Genomic DNA, 18,767 nt, shown 5'->3' with positions numbered 1-18,767 from the left:
AATATACATTGGCTTTGCTATTGACATGCTACTGATTAGCATTAGCGATTTTACATGGCGATTTCTACACCTTTAAAGGTGTTCATGAAAACTACAACTAAGATGAACGTTCCAAATAAACAGCTGCTGCGGAGTGGCACCTAAGTTAAGTTAAAGTACCAATGATTGTCACACACACACTAGGTGTGGTGAAATTTGTCCTCTGCATTTGACCCATCCCCTTGATCACCCCCTGGGAAGGGAGGGGAGCAGTGGGCAGCAGCGGTGCCGCGCCAGGGAATCATTTATGGTGATTCCAACCCTTGATGCTGAGTGCTCAGCAGGGAAGTGAAGTGAATTATATTTATATAGCACTTTTTCTCTAGTGACTCAAAGCGCTTTACATAGTGAAACCCAATATATAAGTTACATTTAAACCTGTGTGGGTGGCACTGGGAGCCCAAGGACACAACGGCAGTGACTAGGATGGCGGAAGCAGGGATCGAACCTGCAACTCATTTTTTTTATAGTCTTTGGTATGACTCGGTCGGGGTTTGAACTCCCAACCTACCGATCTCAGGGCGGACACGCTAACCACTAGGCCACTGATTAGTAGTATCGACAATACTGGTATCCCTAATATCAGATCACACAAAATTCCCAGTATCAGCCACCCCAAACACAACACAAGATGATACATCATTTAAACCAAAAAAATAGCTTTTATCATGATTATTTTCATCATATCTACACAGTTTCTCCAAAATTAATATTTTGTCAACTAGTAAATATTCAAGACATTCACAAAATGATTGAAATACATTATTTTGTACAGTTAGCACTGTACATTAGCATTGTTCGGCCAACATGTCCTATGAACTAGAACACTTTTTGTCAATGTATTTTCCCCTCAAATTTACACAACATAAGTAAATAAATATAATATACTATAATATATAATATACATGAATATATCACACAAGTAAGTGTTTTTATAGCCGTGTGTAGATCGAGATTTGCTATTAGCAACATGCTAACGTTAGCATCTTAGGCTCTTCCCTTTTAGCTGCCCTTAAGAACTAATAAGTTATTTATATCGTCTTATTTTCACTCACATTGAACTTAATTCATCTATGACCTTCATCAGAGCAATAAAAGTGACTCGAAGGCATGTTACCCACCTGAAATGTGTGAAACTGCCCTCCTTTTGCTGAATGGTGTTCAACGTCACTCGAAAGCCAAAGACAAGAGATGTGACGTTTGCGAACAATCAAATCTTTTGAACGGCTCTTTTAAGGGAATATGGGAGCCGATATTTTATGAACAGGCAGATCAAGTGTCGGGGATTGCCCACCTGACCAGTGACTGGACTGGAAGTTTGGCCAAACAAAACATAGCATTTGTATTTGATAAAAACACATAAACAAAATATATAAATAAATATATGTTTTTAAATAATATAAAAAAAATACTAATACTGTTTTTTATAATAATAAAGTTTTTATGATATTACTGTTTTTCAAATACTTCTTAAGTAATGTTTTCCAAATAAAAATACATTTTTTTAATTAAAAAATATGTTTTAATAATACTGGTTATTCAAATAAAATTTTTAGATAATGTTTTTCTAATATTAATACTGTTTTTATTAAACCGTTTTTCAAATACTGTTTTTAAATAATGATCCTGTTTTTCAAATAATATTGTTTTAATTAGCAATACTGTTATCAAAATATTACCTTTTTTAATACTATTTTTCAAATATTACTATTTTTTAATTATACTGTTTTTTACATGTTTTTTAAATGTTCTAAGATATTAACATTGTTTTTAATAATAGCACTTTGTTTTAATATTTTAAATATTATTTTTTCCAAATGATACTGTTTTTAAATAATGTTTTAAATAATAATATTGTTTTTAATAATAATTACCGTGGTTTTAATATTTTTGATTATTTTAATAATACTGTTTTTAAATACTGTTTCTTGCTTGTGTTTTAAGTATATTTCATTTTTACCTATCATTTGTGTATTTTATCTTGCTATTGTTCAAATGCTCTTGTGCTACAACATTTTTAAGTGAAAGAAAATCGAATCTAGTGTTGCGCCTGTCAAGGAATGGAAATATGACACTGCATCGTGGAATGTTTACGATAAAAAAAAGTCCCAACAATTCCCACTAATATTGTCATCCATCAATTTTCTAATATTTGTGTGAATTAAAATGATTCTGATCCACAACTAGCACGTTTTTGAGCGGCTCTTTGAAAAGAATGTCTCCCAAATATCCGGCTCCCTTCAAAGATCCTTAAATCTCTTCTCTACCACCTACTGGCAGAATGGCGTAACTGCAGGTGGCGCGCCCCCCTTGCAACGTTGACAATGTAATAATAATAACACAAATAAAAATACTTCTACTAATAATAACAACAATAACAATAACAGTAATAATATTAATACTACAAATAAAATAAAAAAATAATTATGGATGATAATATAGTTAACAATAACAACAACAACAACAACATTATAATAGTAATAGTAATAATAAAGTTAACAATAATAATAACATAATAATATTAACAGTAATAATAATAATAATGATGCTAATAACAATAACAAAATAAATTAAAAAATGCAGTAATAATAGCACTAATAATAATATCAACTGTAAATAATAATAATAATAATAATAACAGTAATGATAACAATAATAATTATAATGATATTGATAATAGCAATAATAGTTATACAATAATACGTTTAATAATAACAATAATAACAATATTCATAAAAGTAATAATAATAATAATACATTAATATTAACAATAATGTTAACAGTAACAATAATAACAACCATTTTAATATATAAAACACAAATAATAATGACAATCATCAAAAGCAATAATAAAAAATAATATGACTTATATTAATAGTAATAATACAAATAATTATAGTAAAAATGTTAATCATAATACTAATGAGAACACAAAACTGTAACAATAATAACAATAACAAAAATAATATTGTTAATAATAATAATGATGATAATAACAACCATATGAATAATAACAGCAATACTATTAACAATAATCATAAGTAACAATAATAATTATAATAAATGATAATAATAACATTAACAATAATTGAAATCATAACAATAATAATAAGAGTAATAATAATGTTAACAATAGCAGTAACAAAAATAATAATAACGTGAAAAATAATGATGATTTTAATAATAATAATAATAATAGCTATAATAATAATGCAAATGATAAAACATAATAATAATTATTATTATAATAAATGATAATAATACAAAAACACCAACACCAACAATAATAATAATAATAAAAAAATCCATGGACAATTTTGATACTACAATGACCTTCAAAGAGTCATAAGGGGGCGAACATGCACACTTGAATGTCATTGAAAGGTGGACCTCAGGAGTGAGGCAGACGTGCTAACCACCGTGTTGCCTGCAGGCTATTTTCAACCCGATGCAATTGTCTGTGTCCCCGCAGCACAACTGCAGCAAGGTGCGCTGGTTCGTCAGCCAGCGTCTGGGTCACTACATCACCAACGTGACCAGGGCAGCCGAGGCGTGCAGCGACTACCTCTGCCGGGCCAACGGACGCTGCGTCCGCCGCAACCCACGGGCCCGACACTACCTCCACCTGAGCGCCGACAGCTACCGCATCCAGGCCTCGGGTGACGGGGACTTCGCCGTGAGCGGGTGGCACTCGCCGGAGGACTTGCGGCTCCTGGACGAGCGATTCCGCTGCCACTGCTACGAGGGCCACCGGGGCGAGCGCTGCGACAGTATCAATGAGCTCGGGGAGGACGACGGGCCGCGGGACGGAGACGGCGACGGCGACGAGGAGGAGCGGCGGCGGACAGAGTGGGAGGACGAGCAAGGGGGACGGGCGGAGGGAGGGCGGAGCGCAGCGCCACCAAGCTGCGGGAGTGGTTATCTACTCTTAGTGGCGCTCCTTTTTAATCTGACTCTACTCACACTTGACCACCTGTTGGCTGGCCTGCTAACACCCATGCTAACATGCTAACTCGGAACAATGTAATGAGCGAGAAAAACTTGTCACGCAAAACGTATAAAAATACGCGATTGACTTTAAACGTAACTTCTTCCCATAAACGACGGCAGACTTACACATTTTGGCACGTTAGCACCTTTGTTGTCATTAGCATTTTCTACGGGTGCACAAAAAATCAATTCACATCTTAGTCAGATTCTTATTCGTCCATTTTATATATATATATAAATACCGTATGTATATATACACATATATGTATATATGTGTGTGTATGTATGTATATATATTTGTGTATATACATAAATAAACACATATATACTGTATGTATATACGCATATGCTGTATGTATATATGTACACATATATATGTATATATATGAGTATGTATGTATATATTGTGTATATACATATATAAACACACATATGTAGCTGTATATATTTATATACTGTATATACATACAGTACACATATACTAAATGCATATATACACATATAGGTGTATATAAATGTGTGTATGTATATATGTATGTATATATATGTGTATATACATATATAAATACACATATATTTATAGCTGTATATATATATACTGTATATAAATACACACATGCTGTATGTATATATACACATTTATATATATATATATATATATATATATATATATATATATATATATATATATATATATATATATATATATATATATATATGTGTGTGTGTGTGTGTGTGTGAATGTATATATGTAGGTATATATGTGTATATACATATATAAACACATATATAGCTGTATATATATACTATATATACATACACATATACTGTATCTATGTACATATATATATACACATATATGTATTTATATATACAGTATAAATGTATGTGTATATTTGTAAATATATGTATAAACGCATATATATATATATACATATATGTATTTGTATATACAGTGTGTATTAATGTGTATATATGTATGTATACATATATAAACACATATACAATGTTGTATATATTTATGCATACTATATATACATATATAAACACATATATACTGATGTATGTATACATAGTGTATATACATACACATATACTGTATATATACACATATATATATTTATACAAACATTATATATGTATGTACGTGTATATATGTATATATAGATATATAAACATATATATACTGTACATACATATATTGCATATACATATACACATGTGTATGTATAGCATATATAAATACTATATATGTATATATATACAATATATACATCCATATATAAACACACACACATATATATGTATATATATACATATATATATATACATATATACACACATATATATATATATACATATATATATATATATATATATATATATATATATATATATATATATATATATATATATATACATATATATTTTTTAATACATATATATATATTTTTGTAGCTTTTCTAACCTTTAACCTGTCTATACCAAAGAACGCGAGAATCAGTTTGAAGTGAGAACCGGATCCGAATCAAATCGAATCGAATCGAATCGTCACCCAAGGAATCGGAATTGGATTGATCCGTTCCAAAGATCCACACAAGATGACCAAAACTGACAACAAGCGACGCTACTGGAGCTCGTTTGCCCTCAAACGCCGACATTAGCCGACGGGTCGGCCATCTTGTTTGACACTGCTAGCGCGGCTAAAATGAGTGGACAGGAAAGAAAAAAAAGTCCAAACCAGTCGTTTGATTGACGGCCACGACACAAACGTGGCCGTTGACGAGGAGTCCACCTGTCACAAACGTGGCCACCACCGCTAGCACGCGTTAGCTTGCCTTGGTTAGCGCACGGTCGGCGAACATGCTAACAAAGTACGAATACAAACGTCTTCTTGTACTCCGCCTCTTGTTGGGTTAAATGTAGTTCCCTCTAAAGCCAGCAGGAGGAAAAACAAAACCATCTCATCACTTATTCACTTTCTTCTTTTTTAGCAAAGGCGGCCATTTTGTATTTTTTTTTAGCAACTCCTCGCTCTGTTTGCTGTTGAAAACAAACACAAGTGAAAAACAGGCATGTTGTTGACTTTTGTTAAAAATCTTTATGAACTGTTTATGTTTTATGAGTTCAAATATTGTTGTTAAGCTTTTTCTGCCATTTTGTGTTGAGTTTACTAACAACAAAAAACAAAACAGTCTTTTATTTGGCGCTGAACTGAGTTTGTAGTGGCGCCATGTAGCTGTGACAGACACTGAAGAAGATGTCGGCACTTAAAAAGGTGGACCCCGGCTAGCTCGCCGCGTCCTCCGCTTGCTACCAAAGTTGAACACGATGTGAATGTAGCAGCGCTTTTTGGAGTCTACGTGAAACACTTCAACACCAAACCCCAGAGCTCAGAACCACTATCTGTAGACACTTTTTAGTCTTGCTAACCAACCTAGCGTCTTCTTCTGCCTTAGGTTGTTTATACATGCTACATGCTAGCACTAGCTTGTGTTTGTACATGCTACATGCTAGCACTAGCTTGTGTTTATTCATTCTACATGCTAGGACTAGCTTGTGTTTGTACATGCTACATGCTAGCACTAGCTTGTGTTTATTCATTCTACATGCTAGCACTAGCTTGTGTTTGTGCATGCTACATGTTAACACTAGCTTGTGTTTGTACATGCTACCTGCTAGCACTACCTTTTGTTTGTACATGCTACATGTTAACACTAGCTTGTGTTTGTACATGCTACGTGTTAACACTAGCTTGTGTTTGTACATGCTACATGCTAGCACTAGCTTGTGTTTGTACATGCCACATGCTAGCACTAGCTTGTGTTTGTGCATGCTACATGCTAGCACTAGCTTGTGTTTGTACATGCTACATGCTAGCACTAGCTTGTATTTGTACATTCTACATGCTAGCACTAGCTTGTGTTTCTACGTGCTACATGCTAGCACTAGCTTCTATTTGTACATTCTACATGCTAGCACTAGCTTGTGTTTGTACATGCTAACACCAACTTCTGTTTGTACATGCTACATGTCAGTACTAACTGGTGTTTGTACATGCTACAGTACATGCTAGCACTAGCTTGTGGTTGTACATGCTACATGCTAGCACTAGCTTGTGTTTAGTCAATCTACATGCTAGCACGAGCATGTGTTTGTAAATGCTACATGCTAGCAGTAACTTGTGTTTGCAAATGCTACATGCTAGCACAAGCGTGTGTTTGTAAATGCTACATGCTAGCACAAGCTTGTGTTTGTAAATGCTACATACCAGCAGTAGCTTGTGTTTGTAAATGCTACATGCTAGCACGAGCGTGTGTTTGGAAATGCTACATGCTAGCGCCAGCGTATGTTTGTAAATGCTACATACCAGCAGTAGCTTGTGTTTGTAAATGCTACCTGGTAGCACTAGTTTGTGTTTCTACATGCTAGCACTGGCATGTGTTTGTACATGCTAAATTCTAGCACTAGCTTGTGGTTGTTCATGCTCGATGCTATCACTAGCTTGTGTTTATTCATTGTACATGCTAGCTCGAGCATGTGTTTGTAAATGCTACATGCCAGCAGTAGCTTATGTTTGTAAATGCTACATGCTAGCACTAGCTTGTGTTTGTAAATGCTACACACTAGCACTAGCTTGTGTTTGTAAATGCTACATGCTAGCACTAGCTTGTGTTTGTAAATGCTACACGCTAGCACTAGCCTGTGTTTGTAAATGCTACATGCTAGCACTAGCTTGTGTTTGTAAATGCTACACGCTTGCACTAGCCTGTGTTTGTAAATGCTACACGCTAGCACTAGCTTGTGTTTGTAAATGCTACATGCTAGCACTAGCTTGTGTTTGCAAATGCTACATGCTAGCTTGCGTTTATTTTGATAATGTGCACAACTTTCACTCAAAAAGCTAAGTCAAAAATGTAGCACTTTTTGTTTTTCCACAGATTTTCATCTCATGGCAACTGCAAAAAAGTACTGTTTTTGTGTTTTAAATCCACCTTTGTGTGATGATTGTAGAGAACGGTGCGACGAGGACGATGCAGCACACGAATGTAAACGCACTGCAAATAAAACTTGGTTCCTTCACGGTTTGTTCCTTTCTGTCTGCATCGTCACGGAGTGGCTGCGAGGTGTGTTTCATGAGGGCAGGTGGGAGAAAAGAGGAAGGCATGAGAAAGGTCCGACACAGTTAGCAAGTGGTTTCCTGTCACACGCCCGGGCGACGCGCTGAGGACGACAGCAGCAGGTAGCGGCACTTTCAAAATGGAGAAAAAAAAACACGTTTATTTGGTTTTTAAGTAAAACCTTTTTCAAAAATAAAAATATTATATATATTTTTTATAATACTTCGTGTTTTTCAACTAGTTTAATATTAATATTAAAAAAAACTGTTTTGTATTAACTGATCAAATACTGTTTTTATATCATGTGTTTTAATTATTAACATTTAATTAATTACTTACGTTTTTTAAATAATACTACTGGGTCTTTTTAAATAATCTTTTTCAAGTAATACTTTATTTAAAAATATTTTGTTTTTTGAAGACTGATTTTAAAATATTTCCGATTAGTAGTACGTGTATGTATATATATGTGTATTATTAAGTAGTACTTGTGTATGTGTGCCTACAGTATTTGTATATTAATAAGTAGTATGCATGTGTACAGTAAATGCGTATTAATATATAGTACGTGTTTGTATATATGTGAATTATTAAGTAGTGCGTGTGCATATATATATGTATATATATATATATATATATATATATACAGTATATATATATATATATATATATATATATATATATATATATATATATATATATATATATATTTGTGTGTATTATTAAGTAGTATGCGTGTGTACAGTATGTGTATATTAATACCTAGTACATGTGTGTAAATGTGTATTAATAAGTAGTACATGTGTATATATGCAAATATATCGGTGTGGATATATACATATATATATATATATATATATATATATATATGTGTATTATTAAGTAGTACGCATGTGTGCAGTATATGTATATTAATACCTAGTATGTGCGTGTGTATGCGTATTAATAAGTAAATTGTGTATATATGTGTATTATTAAGTAGTAGGCGTGTGTACAGTATGTGTATATTAACAAGTAGTTTGTGTGTGTATATACAGTAGGTGTATTAATAAGTAGTATGTGCATGTACAGTATATGTGTATTAAGATGTAGTATGTCTGTGTACAGTACGTGTATATTAGTAAGTAGTACGCATGTGTACAGTACATGCGTATTAATATATGGTACGTGTTTGTATATATGTGTATTATTAAGTAGTACACATATACAAATATATATATATACATATATATACAGTATATATATACATATATGCATATATGTACAGTATATATATGTATATATTTCTATGTATATACATTTATATATATATACTGTATATATATGTATTATTAGGTAGTATGTGTGTGTACAGTACAGTATTATAAATAGTATGTGTGTATATATATATATATATGTATATATATATATATATATATATATATTAATAAGTAGCACATGTGTATATATGTACATATATACAAATATATGTACGTATATATGTATATTGTAAATATATATATATATTATATATATATATATACACACGTGTATGTATTTATACATTATCAAGTAGTACGCATGTTTACAGTATATATATATATTATTACCTAGTACGTGTGTTTATACATAATATTTGTATTAATACGTAATATGTGTGAAAATATGTGTATTATAAGTACAAAACCCAAAACCAGTGAAGTTGTGTAAATGGTAAATAAAAACAGAATACTATGATTTGCAAATACTTTTCAACCCATATTCAATTGAATAGACTGTAAAAACAAGATATTTAATGTTCACACTGAGAAACTTTGTTATTTTTTGCAAATATTACCTCATTTGGAATTTGATGCCTGCAACGTGTTTTAAAAAAGTTGGCACAAGTGACAAAAAGGACTGATAAAGTTGAGGAATGCTCATCAAACCCTTATTTGGAACATCCCACAGGTGAACAGGCTAATTGGGAACAGGTGGGTGCCATGATTGGGTATAAAAGCAGCTTCCATGAAATGCTTAGTCACTCAGAAACAAGGATGGGGCGAGGGTCACCACTTTGTGGAATTAATGAGTGAGCAAATTGTCGAACAATTTAAGAACAACATTTTTTTCAACGAGCTATTGCAAGAAATTTAAGGATTTCACCATCTACGTTCCGTAGTGCTATCAAAAAGGTTTAGAGAATCTGGAGAAATCACTGCACGTAAGCGATGATATTACGGACCTTCGATCTCTCAGGCGATAAACCGACATCAGTGTGTAAAGGATATCACCACATGGGCTCAGGAACACTTCCGAAAACCACTGTCAGTAACTATAGTTGGTCGCTACATCTGTAAGTGCAAGTTAAATCTCTTCTATGCAAAGTGAATAGATAGACGGATAGATAGTACTTTATTGATTCCTTCAGGAGAGTTCCTTCAGGAAAATTAAAATTCCAGCAGCAGTGTACAGAGTTGAGATCAATTTAAAAAAAAGTAAAAAGTAAATAATGGGGGTTTAAATGGAAACAAAATAGAGAAATATTACAACAAGAATAAAAAATAAAAAGCAACAATTGGAATAAAAATATAACAGTAAAATAAGAATATAACAAGAGAAAGTAGGCAGTAGTGACTATGTTATGAAAACGTATCGCACTGTTATTGTTTTCCATCCCCTGTCATCCTTGTACCCCCCGCCCCAGAGAGGAGTTGTACAGTCTAATGGCGTGTGGGACAAATTAGTTTTTGAGTCTATTAGTCCTGCACTTGGGATGAAGCAGTCTAGCACTCAACAGGCTCCTCTGGCTACTGATAACGCTATGCAGAGGGTGACTGGCATCATCCAGGATGCTCACTAGTTTGTCAACAGTCCTCCTCTCGTCCACCGTCACCAGTGAGTCCAGTTTCATTCCGAAAGCCTGAAAGCCATTTATCAACAACACCCAGAAACGCCGCCGACTTCGGTTGGCCCGAGATCATCTAAGATGGACTGATGCAAAGTGGAAAATTGTTCCGTGGTCTGATGAGTCCACATTTCAAATTGTTTTTGGAAACTGTGGACGCCGTGTCCTTTCAGAACAAAGAGGAAAAGAGCCACCCGGATTGTTCTAGGTGCAAAGTTGAAAAGCCAGCATCTGTGATGGTATGGGGGTGTATTAGTGCCCAAGGCATGGGTAACTTACACATCTCTGAAGGCACCATTAGTGCTGAAAGGTACATACAGGTTTTGGTGCAACATATGTTGCCATCCAAGCAACGTTATCATGGACGCACCTGCTTATATCAGCAAGACAGCGCCAAGCCACGTGCGGGTACTAGACTGGCCTGCCTGTAGTCCAGACCTGTCTCCCATTGAAAATGTGTGGTGCATTACGAAGCCTAAAATACCACAACGGAGACCCCGGACTGTTGAACAACTTAAGCTGTACATCAAGCAAGAATGGGAAAGAATTCCACTTGAAAAGCTTAAAAAATGTGACTCCTTAGTTCCCAAACATTTACTGAGTGTTGTTAAAAGGAAAGGCCATGTAACACAGTGGTAAAAATGCCCATGTGACAACTTTTTTGCAATGTGTTGCTGCCATTAAATTCTAAGTTAATGATTATTTGCACAAAAAAAAATAAGTTCCTCAGTGTGAACTTTAAATATCTTTTCTTTGCATCCATCCATCATCTTCCACTTATCCGAGGTCGGGTCGCGGGGGCAACAGCCTAAGCAGGGAAACCCAGACTTCCCTCTCCCCAGCCACTTCGTCTAGCTCTTCCCAGGGGATCCCGAGGCGTTCCCAGGCCAGCCGGGAGAATTAAGTCTTCCCAACGTGTCCTGGGTCTTCCCCGTGGCCTCCTACCGGTTGGACGTGCCCTAAACACCTCCCTAGGGAGGCGTTCGGGTGGCATCCTGACCAGATGCCCGAACCACCTCATCTGGCTCCTCTCGATGTGGAGGAGCAGCGGCTTTACTTTGAGTTCCTCTCGGATGGCAGAGCTTCTCACCCTATCTCTAAGGGAGAGCCCCGCCACACGGCGGAGGAAACTCATTTCGGCCGCTTGTACCCGTGATCTTATCCTTTCGGTCATGACCCAAAGCTCATGACCATAGGTGAGGATGGGAACGTAGATCGACCGGTAAATTGAGAGCTTTGCCTTCCGGCTCAGCTCCGTCTTCACCACAACGGATCGGTACAACGTCCGCATTACTGAAGACGCCGCACCGATCCGCCTGTCAATCTCACGATCCACTCTTCCCTCACTGGTGAACAAGACTCTTTTCTTTGCAGTCTATTGTAAATATGTATTAACATATGTATTATTAGGTAGTACGTGTGTGTGTATGTATGTATATTAATAAGTAGTACATATGTGTATATTAATATTTGTTTGAGTTGTCCTCAGAAAGAATGAAGAGGTTCCTGACCTTCGCCATCATCATCATCATCGAGGTCACGGTGGCCATCGATGGCGAGGTGTCAGCCGTTGTGCCGCCTAGCGCCCCGCCCCTAATCCCAGACCACCCCTTCGTGGCCATGTGGAACGCCCCCTTGGAGCGCTGCCAGCAGCTGGGCGTCCCGTTGGACACGGCGGCGTTCCAGGCGGTGACCACGACAGCCCCCGTTCCCGGGCAGTTCCTGACCATCTTCTACGAGGACCGCCTGGGCTTCTACCCCAAGGTGGACCCCGGCAGGCGCCAGGGGGGAGGTGTGCCCCAGAACGGCAACCTGACCGCCCACCTGCAGAGGGCCCGGGGTCAGATGGAGCGCCTGATCCCTGACGACCAGTCCCCCGGCCTCGCCGTCATCGACTGGGAGTCCTGGCGGCCACTGTGGGCCCAGAACTGGGGGTCCAAGCGGGTGTACCAGAAGCTGTCCATCGCCGCCGCCCTGCAGATGTCCCCCTTCCTGTCCATGAAGAAGGTCTCCCAGCTGGCCGCGGATCAGTTCCAGCGGGCGGGGCGGCGCTTCATGGAGCGCACCATCGCCTTGGGTGAGGCCGAGCGTCCCAGTCGCAGTTGGGGGTTCTACTCCTTCCCCTACTGCCACAACTACGGCTGGGACCGGCCCGGCTACACGGGAGTCTGCTCCGCCAAGGCCCGCCAGCAGAACCAGCAACTGATGTGGTTGTGGGAGCGCAGCACCGCCCTCTTCCCGTCCATCTACCTCCACCCAGACCTCAGGAACTCCCCCCGGGCCGCGCTGTACACCCGCCACCGGGTGCGGGAGGCGCTGCGGGTGGCGGCGTTGCCCGAGCGCCCGTACGCTGCGCCCACCTACGTCTACTCCAGGCCGCTGTATCGAGGCCAGACCGCCGCCTTCGAGAGCCAGGTGGGTCGCCCGTGCTTTGACGTCGCTCGGCAACGAGGCCACGCCCACAGGCGAGTAATGGTGCGGTGTGTTCCAGGTGGACCTGGTGAGCACGGTGGGAGAGTCGGCCGCTCTGGGGGCCGCCGGGGTGGTCATGTGGGGCGGGAACAGAGACTACGACAGCAAGGTAACCGTGGCAACCGACACACCTATTTCCAAACATAGGCCTGGGAATCTTTTGGGTAACGATTCGATTCAAAATCAATACTTTTAATGAACTACATTCCTCTATTAAATAGATAAACGTCTATTTCGTGTTAATTTTTTTTTTAATAATATTGGTATATTTAAAATATTTTACAATATTTAGCGATACATTTTATGGTATTAATATAGGTATTTGATAATGTTGGTATATTTGAAATATTTTAGAATATTTAGCGATACCTTTTATGGTATTAATATAGGTGTTTTATAATATTTGTGTATTTAAAATATTTTACAATATTTAGAGATACATTTTGTGGTATTCACATAGGTATTTTACAATATTTGTATATTTAAAATATTTTATAATATTTTGCGATAGATTGATACCATAAAATGTATCGCTAAATATTCTAAAATATTTTAAATATACCAATATTATAAAATACCAATATTATATAATATTGGTATATTTACAATTATTAGAGTTACATTTTATGGTATTAATATAGGTGTTTTGTAATATTGGTATATTTAAAACATTTAACAATATTTAGCAATACATTTTATGGTATTAATGTAGGTATTTTATAAAATTGGTATATTTAAAATATTTCACAATATTTACAGTTACATTTTATGGTATTAATATAGGTATTTTATAATATTCGTATATTTAAAATATTTTACAATATTTAGTTACATTTTGTGGTATTAATATAGGTATTTTATAAAATTGGTATATTTAAAATATTTCACAATATTTACAGTTACATTTTATGGTATTAATATAGGTATTTTATAATATTCGTATATTCAAAATATTTTACAATATTTAGTTGCATTTTGTGGTATTAATATAGGTATTTTATAAAATTGGTATATTTAAAATATCTTACAATATTTAGAGTTACGTTTAATGGTATTAATATAGGTATTTGATAATATTGTTACATTTGAAATATTTTAGAATATTTAGCGATACCTTTTATGGTATTAATATAGGTGTTTTATAATATTTGTATATTTAAAATATTTTACAATATTTAGAGATACATTTTGTGGTATTCACATAGGTATTTTACAATATTTGTATATTTAAAATATTTTATAATATTTTGCGATAGATTGATACCATAAAATGTATCGCTAAATATTGTAAAATATTTTAAATAAACCAATATTATAAAATACCAATATTATATAATATTGGTATATTTACAATTATTAGAGTTACATTTTATGGTATTAATATTGGTGTTTTGTAATATTGGTATATTTAAAATATTTAACAATATTTAGCAATACATTTTATGGTATTAATATAGGTATTTTATAATATTCGTATATTTAAAATATTTTACAATATTTAGTTACATTTTGTGGTATTAATATAGGTATTTTATAAAATTGGTATATTTAAAATATTTTACAATATTTAGAGTTACATTTAATGGTATTAAAATAGGTATTTTATAATATTGGTATATTCAAAATATTTTACAATATTTAGTTACACTTTGTGGTATTAATATAGGTATTTTATAAAATAGGTGCCAGTGCCCCCCGTGACCCCAAAAGGGAATAAGCGGTAGAAAATGGATGGATGGATGGTATATTAAAAATATTTTACAATATTTAGAGTTACATTTAATGGTATTAAAATGGTATTTTTTAATATTGGTATATTTAAAATATTTTACAGTATTTAGCGATACATTTTATGGTATTATTATGGGTATTTTATAATATTGGTATATTTAAAATATGTATTTATGGATTTCATACTATTCAAGGAATTTTACAATATTGATCAACCTATTTTATATCCTGTGAATGTTATGTTTATGTATTTTGTATTTCTCTAAGTATTTTATAATAATTATCCACGTATCTTCCGAAATGGATCCTTGAAAATTTTAAATATTTATCGCTGGATTTTAAGATTTTTTTTCTAGGACAGGTATTTTATAATATTTAACTATAAATGTAATATTTATCTAGGTATTTTATGATTCTTATTATTGAAATATGTATCGGTGGATTTAACAATATTTACTTTTTCTATCAAATTTAAAAATGTATTTATCATTTATCATATTTATCTAGTTGTTAAAAATATTTATTAGCATATTTCCTTTTATTTATTTGTTATTTATTAATATTTATTTAGGTATTTTATTTTAGTTTGGTATAGAAGTTTATGATATTTGTCTGGGTATTTTATCATTTTAATTAATATATTCATAATATAGGTGTATTTAACAAATGTATCTTTGAATCTTATGATATTCATGTATTTTGTATTTATCGAAGTATGTTAGAATAACTATCCACGTACCTTCCGAAATGTATCCATGAAAATTTTTATTTTTTAGGGCAGGTATTCTATAATATTTAACTATAAATGTAATATTTATTTAGGTATTTAATAATACTTATTATTAAATTATGTATCGGTGGATTGAATAATATTTTTTCTATTGTATTTAACAATTTATTTATTATTTATACAAGTATTTTATAATATTTTTTTATTTTTTATAAAATTTGTGTGGAGGTATTTCAGAGTAATTATCTGTATTTATTTAATATTTATTTATTTATTTTATAATAGTGGGGTATAGAAGTTTATGATATTTGTATGGGTATTTTATCATATTAATTAATATGTTTATTATATAGGTATAATTCACAAATGTATCTTTGAATGTTGTGATATTTATGTATTTTGTATTTATCGAAGTATCTTAGAATAATTTTCCACGTATCTTCTGAAATGTATCCATGAAAATTTTAAATATTTATCGCTGGATTTTAAGATATTTTTTCTAGGGCAGGTATTTTATAATATTTAACTATAAATTTAATATTTATCTAGGTAATTTACAATACTAATTATTTAAATATGTATCGGTGGATTTTCTGGTATTTTTTTTTCCTATTGTCTTTAACAATTTATTTATTATTCATCATATTTATCGAGTTGTTATAAAATATGTATGAAAGTATTTCCTGGTATATATCTGTATTTATGAATATTTTTTGGGGTATTTTATTTTAGTTTAGTATAGACGTTTATGATATTTGTCTGGGTATTTTATCATATGAATTAATATATTTATAATAAAGGTATATTTCACAAATGTATCTTTGAATCTTATGATATTCATGTATTTTGTATTTATCAAAGTATCTGAAATTATTATCCACGTATCTTCTGAAATGTATCCATGAAAATTTAAATTTTCTAGGGCAGGTATTTTATAATATTTAACTATAAATGTAATATTTATCCAGGTATTTTACAATACTAATTTTTGAAATATGTATCTGTGGATTTTACGATATTTATTTTTTCTATGGTATTTAACAATGTATTTATTATTCATCACATTTATTTAGTTGTTATAAAATATTTATGAACGTATTTCCTAGTATTTTTCTGTATTTATTAAGATTTATTTCGGTATTTTATTTTAGTTTGGTGCAGAATTGTATGGGTATTTTATCATATTAATGAATATAATTATATTATAGGTATATTTAACACATGTAGCTTTGGATCATATGATATTTTTGTATTTGGAAGTATTTAGCTATAATTTCGATGCAACTTATACAAGTTGTTTATGACCTTTATTTAGGTTTTTTTTTAAAAATATTTATCAAAGCATTTTATAATATTTCTGTGTTATTTTATAAGTATATTTAAAACATTTTAGACTATTTTGTAATACATTTTATATTTATCACAGCATTATTATTACCACTAAATTGTATATATATGTATTTGACTTTGTGCTCTTTATATTTATTTCTATACTTTTGTGTCTTTTCCACTCCTGGCTTCCTCCCGGCTTGTGATTGGCTGCAAGCGTCCCGAGGTGGGAGGTTCTAGCGCCACCTGTCCTTCACGCGGGCACCTGCGTTGCTGTCATTACTACTAACGAGCGCCGCCAAGTCAATAAGAATACATATTTGAAACATTACGTGTGGGAACGTCGACGCCACAATTAGTCAGCAGATGAGTCGAAAAGCCTCACTTCCTTTTTCCAACAGGAAGTGCGTTCTTATCTCGGACGCCAGATGAGATAAAAGTGAAGAAGTTTGTGTGTTTCTCCGACATTTTGTGCGCTTATAAGTGTTGCAAAAGTGTGTGATTAGAGTATATTTACTTACTTTCTTTAAGTAAATAAGCCAACGATAACAAACCTGAAGCTCACCTGTAAGCCCCGCCCCCTCTCCCACAGTCGTCCTGTCAGTCGCTGTCCGACTACCTGACGTCCACGCTCAACCCGTACCTCGCCAACGTGACGGCGGCCGCCATGCTGTGCGGCCGGGCCCTGTGCCAGGGGCGGGGCCGCTGCGTCAGGAAGAGCTTCGACTCCTCCCACTACCTGCACCTGGACTCCGCCCACTTCCGCATCCTGCGCTCCGGCCTGAAGTACGTGGCGGTGGGTCTCCCCTCCGCCCGCGACCTCCACGGCTGGGCCCAGAACTTCACCTGTCAGTGCTTCGCCGGACGCCCGTGCTCGCCGCGCCTGGCCCCGCCCCCGGGCATCCAGGTCATCCAGGTGTGAGCGGCGCCGACCCCCCCCCCCCCCCCCGCCTGCCGGGAGGAGGAATGACACCATCAACGTCTCTGCTGCTTAGTAAAAATTCTCACAATCGTCGTTCAGATTTGAACATTAAAACAAGCTTAAGATGCCTTTCAAAGTCAATAGTCTTCTTGCATTAATTCCCATGAATGTTGATCCAAAGTTGGCTTAAATGAAGCAAAAGAACACTTTTAAACCCAAAGTATCTCCAACATCCTGGCTCAGATAAAATCAGTAACAAACAACAACTAGAAAATTTCCGCAGAAATTTTCGACGGGCCTGCTATCTGTGCTGTGAACCTCGGATTTAAGATAGCATACGACGCTAGCATGCTAACATTGACATGTTAGCATACTTGCAAGACGGCGAAAAATAATTACAATCCGAAAATTTTAGGTTTTAATGATCAAAATTTGCTAAAAAAAAAAAAAAAAGCTAGCGTAACCTGTTAACATGCTAATTCTGGCATGATAGCATCAGGAAAGTTAGCGTGAATCCAACATGCCGGCGATTATTTTAAGGTTTAAAAGAATACATTTAGTTAAAAT

The 18,767-nt window shown here is 34.6% G+C and overlaps 2 protein-coding genes and 1 long non-coding RNA gene across 5 annotated transcripts in view; 2 read left to right on the top strand and 1 right to left on the bottom strand.

Moving 5' to 3' along the window:
* LOC133549182 (uncharacterized) overlaps positions 1-1,257 on the bottom strand; it is a 9,397-nt gene extending 8,140 nt beyond the window's left edge. Inside the window, exon 1 of the long non-coding RNA XR_009806040.1 lies at positions 1,161-1,257. This is a non-coding gene — a long non-coding RNA (uncharacterized LOC133549182). The remainder of the gene's footprint in view (positions 1-1,160) is intronic.
* Positions 1-4,171, top strand: part of hyal4 (hyaluronidase 4) — a 20,283-nt gene extending 16,112 nt beyond the window's left edge. The window contains exon 4 of the mRNA XM_061894357.1: positions 3,512-4,171. Coding sequence (XP_061750341.1) covers positions 3,512-4,051 — 540 coding nt within the window. The 3' untranslated portion in view covers positions 4,052-4,171. The remainder of the gene's footprint in view (positions 1-3,511) is intronic.
* Positions 4,172-5,476: 1,305 nt separating this feature from the next.
* LOC133549180 (hyaluronidase-1-like) lies at positions 5,477-18,336 on the top strand. 3 transcript variants are annotated; one of them, XM_061894356.1, is made up of 5 exons: positions 5,477-6,488; positions 6,784-8,272; positions 12,496-13,431; positions 13,508-13,597; positions 17,871-18,336. In XM_061894356.1, the coding sequence occupies exons 3-5, from the start codon at positions 12,511-12,513 to the stop codon at positions 18,198-18,200; spliced, it is 1,341 nt and encodes a 446-aa protein (XP_061750340.1). In that variant the 5' UTR covers positions 5,477-6,488; positions 6,784-8,272; positions 12,496-12,510; the 3' UTR covers positions 18,201-18,336. The 3 variants fall into 3 exon arrangements, with proteins under 3 accessions (XP_061750340.1, XP_061750339.1, XP_061750337.1); XM_061894355.1 differs by having other exon boundaries at positions 6,520-8,272; XM_061894353.1 differs by having other exon boundaries at positions 5,477-8,272; positions 12,506-13,431.
* The last annotated feature ends 431 nt before the right edge of the window (positions 18,337-18,767 follow it).

This window comes from Nerophis ophidion, linkage group LG03 (genome assembly GCF_033978795.1).
Source record: "Nerophis ophidion isolate RoL-2023_Sa linkage group LG03, RoL_Noph_v1.0, whole genome shotgun sequence".
NCBI classification, from domain to species: Eukaryota; Metazoa; Chordata; class Actinopteri; order Syngnathiformes; family Syngnathidae; genus Nerophis; species Nerophis ophidion.
Note: the sequence above shows the minus strand (reverse complement) of the source record. Positions and strands in the feature narration are given on the sequence as shown.